Source organism: Oryctolagus cuniculus, chromosome 19 (assembly GCF_964237555.1).
Source record: "Oryctolagus cuniculus chromosome 19, mOryCun1.1, whole genome shotgun sequence".
Taxonomy (NCBI): Eukaryota; Metazoa; Chordata; class Mammalia; order Lagomorpha; family Leporidae; genus Oryctolagus; species Oryctolagus cuniculus.
Genome location: NC_091450.1, coordinates 7,513,860 through 7,524,357, shown reverse-complemented (window position 1 = coordinate 7,524,357; position 10,498 = coordinate 7,513,860). Strand labels below are relative to the sequence as shown.

Here is a 10,498-nt window from a genome sequence, read left to right as displayed (position 1 = left end):
CCCCAGCAGGGAGCCACCAGCCCGCTGGCTCCCAGGGGCTCACGCGCCAGGGCATGGTTTATTCGCGAGGCCTCACCTTGGGCCTGTCTCACAAGGCTCCCTGCGCGCCCCCGCCCCCCTCACAGCTCTGAACGGAAGGTGAGCTCGCAGCCCGCCATCTTCTCGGCGTAGTCGGCCTCGAAGCGCTCGTTCTGGGCCACGGTGAAGGTGGTCTTCCAGTCCCCTGCCACGCCTGGTGCGGGAGGAAGCAGGGCTGAGGCCAGTGGCTCCGGGCGGGCCGGGCGGCTGCTCCCTCCCAGACGCCCAGCCCGCGGGGCCCCCACCTCTGCGCATGAAGGGGGAGACGTTGTGGTCCATGATGTTTTCGGGGATGGTGCTGTAGTTGGTCATGGGGTTCTTCTTCATCTCCTTGAAAGACGTGCAGTGGGCGATGCGGTCCACCGTCTCCTCCGGCAGGGAGCGCCCCAGGAACTCCAGGATCTTCTTGATCTCCCTCTTGGGGTTCTAGAGCAGTGGGGGTGGACTCTGCAGTGGGGGCCCCAGCTCCCAGGGGATCTGGCCGCTTGGCTCAGGAGCTTCGGATTGTGCTCCCCGACTCACAGCTCCCCGCCCTGTGGGCCCCTCGCAGGCGAGGGTGGTGACAGCCGCTTTCACAGCTGTGGCCCCAGGGCCTGGCACACCCTGGGCAGTGGCAGCAGAGGGCATGGGGCCAACCAGGCACCTGGAGGCACCTGCAGCCAGTGTCCTGGGCCAGGAGGGCGGGGTTGGGAGCCTCCCCGAGAGTGACGTGGAGGGAAGCCATGGCAAGTGGTCTCACCTCCTTCATGTCCTCAAAGAAGAGGTAGAGGACGGGGTGGGTGCGGCTCAGCTCCCACCACTCCCGCACGTGCTGGTACCAGGAGCCGTAGGACACTGGGGGGCGGCGGAAGCAGAGGCCCGGAGTTGGCTGGAGTTCCGGTGTCCCCTCTGCGCCGCCCTCCCTGTCCAGACTCGGGCCCACCTTTCCCGGCCATGAACTTTTCCAGGAAGCTGTCCCAGGTGCCAGGCTCAGGGTGCACCCTGGCCATGTGGTAGAAATTGTAGTAGGAGACGGCCACATCCTTCGCGTTGCGGGCAACGTAGACCACCTGCAGGGAGAGGCGGCCTGTACCTCCAGAGCTGCCACCCCACGCCCTGCGCATGCCCTGCGTGCTCCTGGGCTCCCCGCCCGCCTGGCGTCCTGGAGAGGGAAGTGGTCTCGGCTTGGAGAGGAGGAAGCAGACAACCGGGGTGCTGGCGAGGTGGTGGGGGGGGGGGTGCCACCCTGCTCTGATGCCGCGGTCCTGGCTGCCCCCAGTCCATGTTTTGCACCAAATTCAGTCCCCATCAGTGGCCTCCTCACAGCCAGATTCGGATCCGGCTGCTGGGTCCCCATGAGCACCGGCCTCCGCTCTCTCCCACTTGCAGGCAGGGGTGCCCTTCACTGCCCCTCTGACCCCACAGGAGCCCTTCCTTCCAGAACAGGACCGAGGCTGGGCTAGCCCGGGGCCTCACCTTGACCTTCTGGTCCAGGAGAGTCTGAGGGAGCAGAGCCAGTGGCAGGTGCGTCTTGAGGAGCCGCGGGGACGGTGTATCTTTCAGGGTCTCCATACCTAGCCCACGGACAGAGGAATGTGTCACACCCTGTAGCCCCAGTCCGGCCTCTCCCCTCCACATGCCCCCCTGCACACCTGAGGGGGCTCCTGGGGCCTTGAACTCAAGGAAGGGCACCCGGATGTAGATGGGGGCCCGGAGACACTTCTGTTGGTCACCGGCCTGGTAGATCATATCCAGTATCTCGCTCACCCAGGTAGTGCCTGCAGGGGGCAGGAAAGAGGCGAGCAGGGCTAAGGGCCTGCCGGTGCTGGCCAGGAGCGGGCGGGTGGGCCTCCCCACCTACCGGACTTGGGGTAGGTGCTGATGAGCAGGTCATCGGGCCGGGCCTTGAAGCTTTGCAGTGGCCCCATCGCCTCAGCAAAGTACTTGATGAGCGGGACCCCCTTCACGTACTCCAGCGGTGGGCGGGACGTGTCCTGGATGAGCTCCATGCTGCCCTGTGGGAGGCCAGAGCCCGCTCACTCCCCTCAGTCAGTCACAGCCATACCTTTCACTTTGAACGTAAGGATGCTGCTTCCAGTGGGTGTGAGACGATTATTTATTTGAAAGGCAGAGTGACAGGAAAAAAAAAAAAAAAAGATCTTCCAGCAAATGGCTGCGACAGCCAGGGCTGGGCCAAGCCAAAGCTGGGAGCTCCTCCCAGGTTTCCCAGGTGGAGGGCAGGAGCCCAAGCACTTGAGCCATCAGCCGCTGGCTTTCCAGGCCCACTGGCCGGGAGCGGAATCGAACAGAGCAAAGCCTCTGGGACTGGAACCGGCACTCTGACATGGAGGCCGGCATCCCAAGTGGTGGCTGCCGAGCCACGGTGCCTGCCCCTCCGGCAGTGTTTGAAGTAGCAGTATTACTTAAGAAAAGGGGGGGGGGGGTAGGGACACTGCATCTCCCAGAAATGGAGGGACTTGCCCAGGCTCACAAGGCTGGGATCCCGAGCCAAGTCTGCTCCAGGCCAGGGCTCCTGACCCCGGCCGCACCACTGGCCTAACTGCAGAGCTTTGCAAAGTCCAGTGTGAAGCCCGGTGCTCAGCCACACCCAGTGCCAGTTAAAGCCCTCTCTTGGGCAGGGCCTGGAGTTCTAGGTGCTGATCCCAACTGCCCTCCCTGGAGATCTGTCACTTCCTGCAACAGCTCCCAGCACACCCCCAAGGGTTCCTCTCACCCCCCTCCCTTTTTTTTTTTTTTTTACGGTACCCTGGGCCCCTCACGCAGAAGCTTCCCAGGCCTTGGGCCGATGTGGCTTGGCCAGCGGAATGCTGTCTTGGCTCCTGAACAAACATGAGCAGTTGAGCAGCTGAGTTCGTTTTAGGGGTCAGAGGCTGGCGGTGTGAACAGAAGTGGTGAGGAAGCAGCAGGGGAGGGGATTCAGGCCTCTTGGACTTGGAACAGGGACGTTAGAGGTACAGCAGAGTCGACCAGGAGCCAGACGGCCCGACAGGCGCTGTCCTCCACATCCTGTGTGCTGCAGCCCGGGGCTGAGCAAGGCAAGGGCGGCCGACCCGGCCCAGCCCTCCCCCCACCCCCACCCCCACCCCCCCCAGCACTGACCTGCTCGGTGGGTCCTGGCCGAGGCACCACCTCTGTGGCTCTGGCTTAGCGGGGCAGGAGCGCCCAGCTGCTCTCCCAGCTGAGGGCTTTGTAGGAACGAAGTGGGAGGGACCGAGCTGTCCACCCAGAAGGGCGGGCTCTGGAGGTGGGGCTGGGCCTCTTCCCTCTCCAGCACCTAAGCTGGAGTGTGCTGCGACCCGTCCTCAAGCCCAGGTGTGGATTCCACAGTGGAAAAACGAGGCGGCAGGGGTTAAGACGCCCGCGTGCCACACTGGAGTGCCCAGGGTTCAAGTCCTGGCTCCACTTCTGACTCTGGCTTCCTGCTGACGTGCACCCTGGGAGGCGGCAGCGACGGCTCCCGGAGTTGGGGCCCTGCCACCGCCATGGGAGACCCAGATGGAGCCCCCAGCACCCTGCTTGGACCAGGCACTGGGGAGTGAACCGACAGACCTCTCTGTCGGTCTGTCTTACAAGTAATACGAAGATTTAAAAAAAATAGGCGAAGGTGCCCCATGAGGGGTGGTTTTATTTGAGCTGCAATCTGGCTTCCTCCCCGCCCCTGCAGACTCCATCCCGCAGAGCAGGCCGGGTTACAGCTCGAAAAGTAAAACCAGCACTGGTCAGGGGTGGAGTGGGGGGTGGGGGAGGTAGTCATGGCCAGGCACTCGCCCTCCTGCTGGCTCCGGGCCAGCCTCCAAGACTCCAAGGCTTCAGGCCCCAGGCAGCCCTGGCGTGGCTGTGATCTTGAGGCAAGGCCAGAGGCGTGTGGGTGGGCAGGGGGGTGGGGTACAGCAAGGAAGGAAAATCTTTTAAAACGAGATTTATTTATTTGAAAGGCAGAGTTGCAGAGACAGAGAAGTCTTCCATCCACTGGTTCACTCTCAGATGACCACAATGGCCAGAGCTGCACCGATCAGGAGCCAGGAGGTTCTTCCGGGTCTCCCACGCAGGTGCAGGGGCCCAAAGACTTAGGCCATCTTCCACCGCTTTCTCAGGCCACAGCAGAGAGCTGGACTGGAAGTGGAGCAGCTGGGACTCAAACCGGCGCCTGTAGGTGGTGGCTTTACCCACTGCGCCACAGCGCTGCCCCCGGGAGAAAGGCCTTTTTTGAGGCAGCTCAAGAACAAGGAGCCCGGCGTCATGGCTCCCGCAGGGCCTCGTGGGGCATCCTGCAGAGCTGCTTTGCTTTAGGGCTAAAGGGGGCTGGGAGAGCCACAGGACCCCACGGAGGAAGACGACGCCTTTGCCCTTTAAGTCCAAGGGTCGGGTCCTGCGTAGGGGCATGGCAGGCATCCCATGAGCCATATGAGCCCCAGTTCAAGCCCCTGCTGCTCTGCTCCCAGCTAAAGCCCTGGGAAAACAGGGGCAGATGGCCCAAGTACTGGGGCCCCTGCGGCCACGTGGGAGACCCAGGCAGGGCAGGCTGAGTCAGCAAGCTGCCCAAATCTCCGGAGAACTTTGAGCTTGCAGCAGACAGGCTGCGCACGGCTCGTGCCCCGCCCACCCCGCACACACTGGAATGGCCCTTAACTCAGGCTGTTTATGGCACTCGAATAAAAACCGCCCAGACCTGCGTGGGATGCGCGGGAGGGGGAGGGGAGGGCCGCAGCTGCGGAGGATCAGGTCTCCAGCAAGTCTGTCCAGTGTTCCTGCGGATACAGAGTAAGTCAAAGGCAGCCCAACGGACGGACGAGGCAGGGAGGTGGCCGGGACCAAGCCGCCTCTCACCTCCTCTGTTTCCGAGTCCTCGTCTTCCTCTTCTGCGCCTGTCCGGCACAGCCAGACCAGGTCTCCCCAGAGCAGTGAGTTCTTGCAGCTGGCAAGGGTGGAGGCAGTGGGCCAGGGTCCGGCATCCCAGCCCCCTCCCGCCAGGTCCGGGAGCCAAGCTGAGGCCTGGCCTGCGGGGAGGGACGGGCTCACCTGGGGCACTGCCCCTCCAGCGGCAGAAGCTGTCCCGGCTCTTCCCGAAGAAACTCTTCCGCCAGGCAGATCACGTGCGCCCGCAGGCGGCAGCTGGGGTGCGGGCAGCGCAGGGGGCCCTGGTCTTCCTGCGGGAGGGGCAAGCAGGGAAGGCAGGAGTGACAATGTGGCTAATCCTGGGCGTTCTTGTGAACCGGACGCCGTTTTCTGACGTCAGACACAGTCCTGAGAGGCACACACTACACTGTGTTTTACAGACAGGGAGACTGAGGCACGGTCCTGAGAAACTCACTGTTACTGGTTTGCTGATCAATAATCCGAAATGTTAAGAAGCCCTGTGGGCTCTTGCCTCGTATTCAGGGGAGAATTCTGAATACTAGCACAATAAACCAGGCAGCATGTTAAGTTTTAAGCTTTCTATTTAGTGGGAGAAATGCATAGGAGAGTGAGGGCCCTAAGAGGGGATTCAGACCGAGCACCAGAAGCCGGCCACGTGGAGGAGCACACAGGCTGGGCACCGTGGGGCGGGGGGTGGGTGGCCCGAGGCTGCAGGCCCAGAAGGCGGGGGGCAGCAGGGGCCCACTGAGTCGTCCCCAGCCTTTAAGCCACTTCCAAAGGGGAGTGGTCAGTTAGCCTGATTGGCAGGTGGGGGCATGAGCTCACACAGGCGTGGTCTTCCAGCTCACAAACCTCATCAGTTTTATTCTGTATGCCTGTCTGCAATGACAGAACCCCGTGGAGGCAAAGTGCGCCCCTCCCCCACTCAGCCTTTGCCTTTACTCTTGGATTGAGGTCCAAAGTCAGGCAGGGAGGCTCTCCCTGGAGGAGGTGAGCTCGGTGCAGCCTGGGGAGAGTGAGGCAGGGGTGTGCGGGAGCAGAGGGCAGGCGGCTGCCCCACCCCACCCCACCCCCAGGGGGGGTCTACTAACTCCCTCCATTCTACTCAAGGCTGACATACTTGCCCACGGGGACCACACTGGCCAGGCTTGCGCACGCGGCAGTGGTAGTGACAGTTGGACAGCCCACCTGGATTCCTTACTCTGCGTGGCAGAGGCCCAGCTTACACTGAGAACCCAGCAGAAGCCAGGCCCCCATCTGTTACCTTATTAAATATTCATGGGCCATCTGTTCTGTGCTGACTCCGGCTCTACAGAAGTGGACAAGAACGCGATTGGGGCCGGCAGTTAAGTCGCTGCTGGCGAGGGCTCCATCCCGTGTCCGAGTGCCGGGTTACAGTCCCAGCTCCACTTCCGATTCCAGCTTCCTGCTCATGCGCACCCTCGCGGGCAGCAGGTGATAGGTCGGGCGCTTTGGTCCCTTGCCACACACTTGGGAGACCCAGAGGGAGTTCCTGGCTCCCGGCTCCGATTTGGTGCAGCCCCAGCTGTTGCAGGCATTGGTGAGTGAACCAGGGGATGGATCTGTGCCCTCTTGGGGGTCAGTACAGGCGATTAATTAAGATGATGAAAATGTCTCAAACAGTAAGTACCAGGAGGGGGTAGGGGCCGGGCACAAGAAAGGGGGAATAGAAGTCAGGCTCGCAGTCACACCTGTGGGCTGGGGACCGGGCCTGCGCAGGTGCTGCTGTGTCCCCGTCTCACCGCTGGCACCAGGTTGCCTGCTGGGGGTGGGGTGGGCAAAGTCCTCGCGCTCCACCCCGGACGGCCTCACCTCACCTGCAGCGCTCCGCAGCACAGGGTGCAGGTGCCAGGCTCCATGTCGGCGCGGCGCCTCGGGGCCCCGGCGCGGGGCGGCGGCGGCCCGAAGGCCAGCGGCACGTGCGGCGGCGGCGGTGGGCACAGGTCACGCTGGAAGTCGGGGCGCAGCCAGCGCAGCGTGAGCGGGAGGCGCGCCCAGGGCGGCGCCCGCAGCATGTGCGCCAGCACGCGCAGGTGGAAGGCGAAGGCGGCCTCGCCGCGCAGGCGGGGGCCCACGTGCGCCAGGCGGCGCGAGGCGTGCGGGTGCTGCCAGGCCCACTCGAACTGCGGGCGGGGAGCAGCGGCGGGTCAGGGGGGCCCCGGGGTGCGGGGCGACCCCCGCACCTTGCCCGCCCCCTGCCTCCCGCCCTGTTTCTTACCCGGAGCGCAGCCACCGAAGACGGGAAGCCGTGCACGATGAGCACCATCTCCCTGCGGAGGGGAACCAGGGTACGGCCCGTGAGCCCTCCGCCCGGTGCGCGGCCGAAGCCCCTCGCTGGGGACTCGCCTCGGGTCCTCACGCCGGCCTCCAAGCCCAGCCACTAGGCGGCGCACTCCCCAAGCAGGCGCCGCCCCCTGCACCTGTCAGCGTCAAGCCCCGCCCCTGCTCCATCCCCCGCGTCTACGGACCCCGACTCGGGTCGTCAGACTCCCGCCCCCGCCTGCCCTGTCTGTCACCCGGCCGGGCCCGCCTTCTCCGGGAAGCCTTCCTCCCGGCCCCGCCGCCTTACCAGGGCCCTCGCCCGCTGGTGCGCCAGGCCCCGCCTTTTCTGCGGCCCGCGTTATGCTGCTGGACCCGACGCGCAGGGTTGACAGTGAAGCCCACGTACACGCGGCCCCGATGCCGAGGGTTCAAGCAATAGAGCAGGTAGACGCCGAGGAAGCGCCCCGGCTTCGCCGCGTCCCCCACGGCGCTCATGATGAGCCCAGGAAGGGCCACGTGGCGGGACGGCAAGATGCTCGTTTCGGAGAAGGCGCTTGGGGGCGATCGCGGGGCACCCGGGAGGCCACCTCAAGGCAGGTTCGCGCACCCCCTCCTGGCTGGAGTAGAGGTCCCAACCGGCGCTCAGTCCGAGCGCCAACCAATTAGCGCCAGCCTCGGCAGAGGCCGTTCTTAACGCAGATTTCTATTGGCTGGTTGATGGTAAGCGCGGAAATCCTTGACTGTTGGAAAGCCGGAATCGCTGGAAGGTGGAAGTCCCGCCTTCACGGACGCCTTAGGAAGGGCGGAAGTCCCGCCTTCAAGGAGGCTTCGTAAGGGCGGAAGTAGATGCCTCAGCGGAAGTGGCTGCAGTAAAGGCGGAAGGCCTGGTGGCTGCTAGGAGGTGGGGTTCCGTCCCCGCTGGGCTGTCGCCCGCTCTGGGCTGCGGCAATGGAGCTGAGCTCCCACTACCTCCGAGAGAAGCTACAGCGCGACCTGGAGGCGGAGCACGTGGTGAGTCGAGACACCTGAGTCCACCCGGTGGCGGGGAAGAGGCATCGGGGCGGGGGAGTGGGGCGGGTTCGGCACCAGCCACGTTCTTCTGCCCGGTAGGAGGTGGAGGACACGACTCTGAACCGTTGCGCCACCAGCTTCCGAGTCCTGGTGGTGTCTACCAAGTTCGAGGGGAAGCCATTGCTTCAGAGACACCGGTGAGACCCCGGGGGCACCTTTCCAGCGCGGGCTCAGCTGCTGGCCGTCCCCGCATCCCTCCCGTCCTAACTCCCCTACGGCCGCGGCGGGGCCCGGGACCCCGAGCATCCCGACTCTGGCTCCGGTTGCAGCGTCTCGGCTGCAGCTCTGCCCGCCAGGGCCCTCGCGTGCTTGGGACTGGGATCCCGGGGTCACCCTGGCTTCGGGGCCAGCTTCCAGGCAGCGTTTCCTAACCGCGTCTCTCGCCCCAGGCTGGTGAACGAGTGCCTAGCGGAAGAGCTCCCGCACATCCACGCGTTTGAGCAGAAAACTCTGACCCCAGAGCAGTGGGCCCGGGAGCAGCCGAAATGAGGGACCAGGACCTGCACAGCTATTAAATTATGGATCAGGGCTGGCTTCCGTGTCCGTGTGGTGTGTGGGGGAGGGTCTAGGGCCTGGCCACTGTGGGTGGTTTTACCTTCCCTGCAATTCTCTGTAGACCCCTAGGGATCGATACTGCCCTTACCCACCAGACCCCCGCAGCGCCCCCTACCAACCAGCAACATGCACAAATGCCAAAGTGCTCAGGGCTTCAGGATAAACCAAACCTCTCCCTCTGCCCAGCGTCACCCCAGCACCAGGGGCTCAAGGTGGAGTCCCACACAGTGGACCTCAGGATGTGGTACCCAGGCGGGGGCCCCTCCCGCACCCAGAATGCAGGTGTTTTCTGGGCCACCGTGAGAAGTCCAGGAACCCAACAGCCCCGGGTTGATGTGGCCACCGCTGTCCCTGGAGACACCAGGCGTGTTCAGGAATGGGGGTGTGGGTAGGGGCGAGAGAGAGGATTAGAGCAAGAAAATAAGGCTGACCTGAGTCGCAGCTGGAACAGGTGATGCCTCTGTGTCAGTTTCATAAGTCAGGATTACAGAGAGAGAGAGAGATTCCATTCCCTGGTTCACTCTCCAAATGGCTGTAATGGCCAAGGCTGGGCCAGGCTGAAGCCAGGAGCCAGCAGTTTCTTCCAGGTCTCCCACGTGGGTGCAGGGGCCCAAGCACTTGGGCCATCTTCCGCTGCTTTCCCAGGTGCATCAGCAGGGAGCTGGATGGGAAGTGGAGCAGCCGTACGGGATGCCGGCGCTGCAGGGAGCAGCTTTGCCCTCTACCACAGCACTAGCCCCCTGTGTCAGCCTTAGCCCCAGGGTGTTGGGGTTGGTAGCGCTCTGCAGAGCCCCTAAGACCCAAGAGGGTCGGAGCAGGTCGCCTGGTTGGGACCAGGGCTCTGTGGAAGTGCAGAATTGCAAGCTGGTGCCCGGTGTTTCCAAGGCCATCAGAGACAGGAGGGGTGGGGAAAGGTGGGCACCATGGTGGTGACTGACCCATTGGGTTCAGTGACACAGGGGTCACTTCCTGAGCTTTCTGTAGCCCCCCTGGGCCAGGAGAACCAGGGGCTGGATCTACTCCCAAGGACCCCAGAAGGTGCAGGAGAGGCCCAGAGCCCTGACTGGGTCCCCCGAGCTTTCAGAGCTGTGGTGGCGCCCCCGCCCCCCTGTGTCCTGCAGAGACGCTACTCACTTGAGTGTCACGGGCTTGCACTGAGGGCGAGGCCCGGGTGGGCAGGCAGGGGCTGCCTGGTGCTGTGCCGTTTTCCACCCCGGGAGTATTCCATGACCAAAGAGGAGGGGGCTGGGGATGAGGCTTTTAGTGGCCCCTGCGTGGTAGGGGACACCGGGAACCAAGCCCTGCTATGGCCAAGACACCCTCCCGGCTCAGGGGTCGCTGGTGCAGAGCAGGACAGTGCTGGAGCGCAGCGGCTTAAGCCCCTGTCTGCAGTGCCGGCATCCCATATGGGCACCGTTTCAAGTCCCGGCTGCTCCACCTCCGAGCCAGCTCCCTGCTGATGCACCTGGGAAAGTAGCGGAAGATGGCCCAAGTGCTTGCACCCCTGCCACCCACATGGGAGACCCGGATGATGTTCTTGGCTTCGGTCTGGCCTAGCCCTGGCCATTGTGGCCATTTGGGGAGTGAACCAGCGGATGGAAGATATCTGTCTCTTTCTCCTTCTATTTCTACCTTCAAAATAAATAAATCTTAA

At 63.8% G+C, this 10,498-nt stretch overlaps 3 protein-coding genes across 8 annotated transcripts; 1 reads left to right on the top strand and 2 right to left on the bottom strand.

Annotated features, from left to right (window-relative positions):
- Nucleotides 1-43: 43 nt before the first annotated feature.
- ST1A8 (cytosolic phenol sulfotransferase SULT1A1) lies at nucleotides 44-3,264 on the bottom strand. 2 transcript variants are annotated; one of them, NM_001082725.2, is given in 8 exon segments: nucleotides 44-232; nucleotides 324-504; nucleotides 818-912; nucleotides 1,001-1,127; nucleotides 1,534-1,631; nucleotides 1,710-1,835; nucleotides 1,919-2,145; nucleotides 3,178-3,264. In NM_001082725.2, coding segments are annotated over 7 exon segments (888 nt in total). In that variant the 5' UTR covers nucleotides 2,067-2,145; nucleotides 3,178-3,264; the 3' UTR covers nucleotides 44-119.
- A 720-nt stretch (nucleotides 3,265-3,984) lies between these two features.
- On the bottom strand, nucleotides 3,985-7,713 carry SLX1A (SLX1 homolog A, structure-specific endonuclease subunit). 4 transcript variants are annotated; one of them, XM_070064897.1, is made up of 7 exons: nucleotides 7,526-7,713; nucleotides 7,175-7,226; nucleotides 6,774-7,079; nucleotides 5,098-5,225; nucleotides 4,906-4,993; nucleotides 4,748-4,826; nucleotides 3,985-4,191 (listed from the first exon to the last, which is right to left on the bottom strand). In XM_070064897.1, exons 1-6 carry the CDS (start codon nucleotides 7,711-7,713, stop codon nucleotides 4,797-4,799), a joined length of 792 nt encoding a protein of 263 aa, XP_069920998.1. In that variant the 3' UTR covers nucleotides 3,985-4,191; nucleotides 4,748-4,796. The 4 variants fall into 4 exon arrangements, with proteins under 4 accessions (XP_069920998.1, XP_069920997.1, XP_069921000.1 ...); XM_070064898.1 differs by having other exon boundaries at nucleotides 4,125-4,260; XM_070064896.1 differs by having other exon boundaries at nucleotides 3,985-4,826.
- A 149-nt stretch (nucleotides 7,714-7,862) lies between these two features.
- On the top strand, nucleotides 7,863-8,817 carry BOLA2B (bolA family member 2B). 2 transcript variants are annotated; one of them, XM_017342561.3, is made up of 3 exons: nucleotides 7,863-8,229; nucleotides 8,329-8,426; nucleotides 8,679-8,817. In XM_017342561.3, exons 1-3 carry the CDS (start codon nucleotides 8,167-8,169, stop codon nucleotides 8,776-8,778), a joined length of 261 nt encoding a protein of 86 aa, XP_017198050.1. In that variant the 5' UTR covers nucleotides 7,863-8,166; the 3' UTR covers nucleotides 8,779-8,817. The 2 variants fall into 2 exon arrangements, with proteins under 2 accessions (XP_017198050.1, XP_069921001.1); XM_070064900.1 differs by having other exon boundaries at nucleotides 8,033-8,229; nucleotides 8,367-8,426.
- The last annotated feature ends 1,681 nt before the right edge of the window (nucleotides 8,818-10,498 follow it).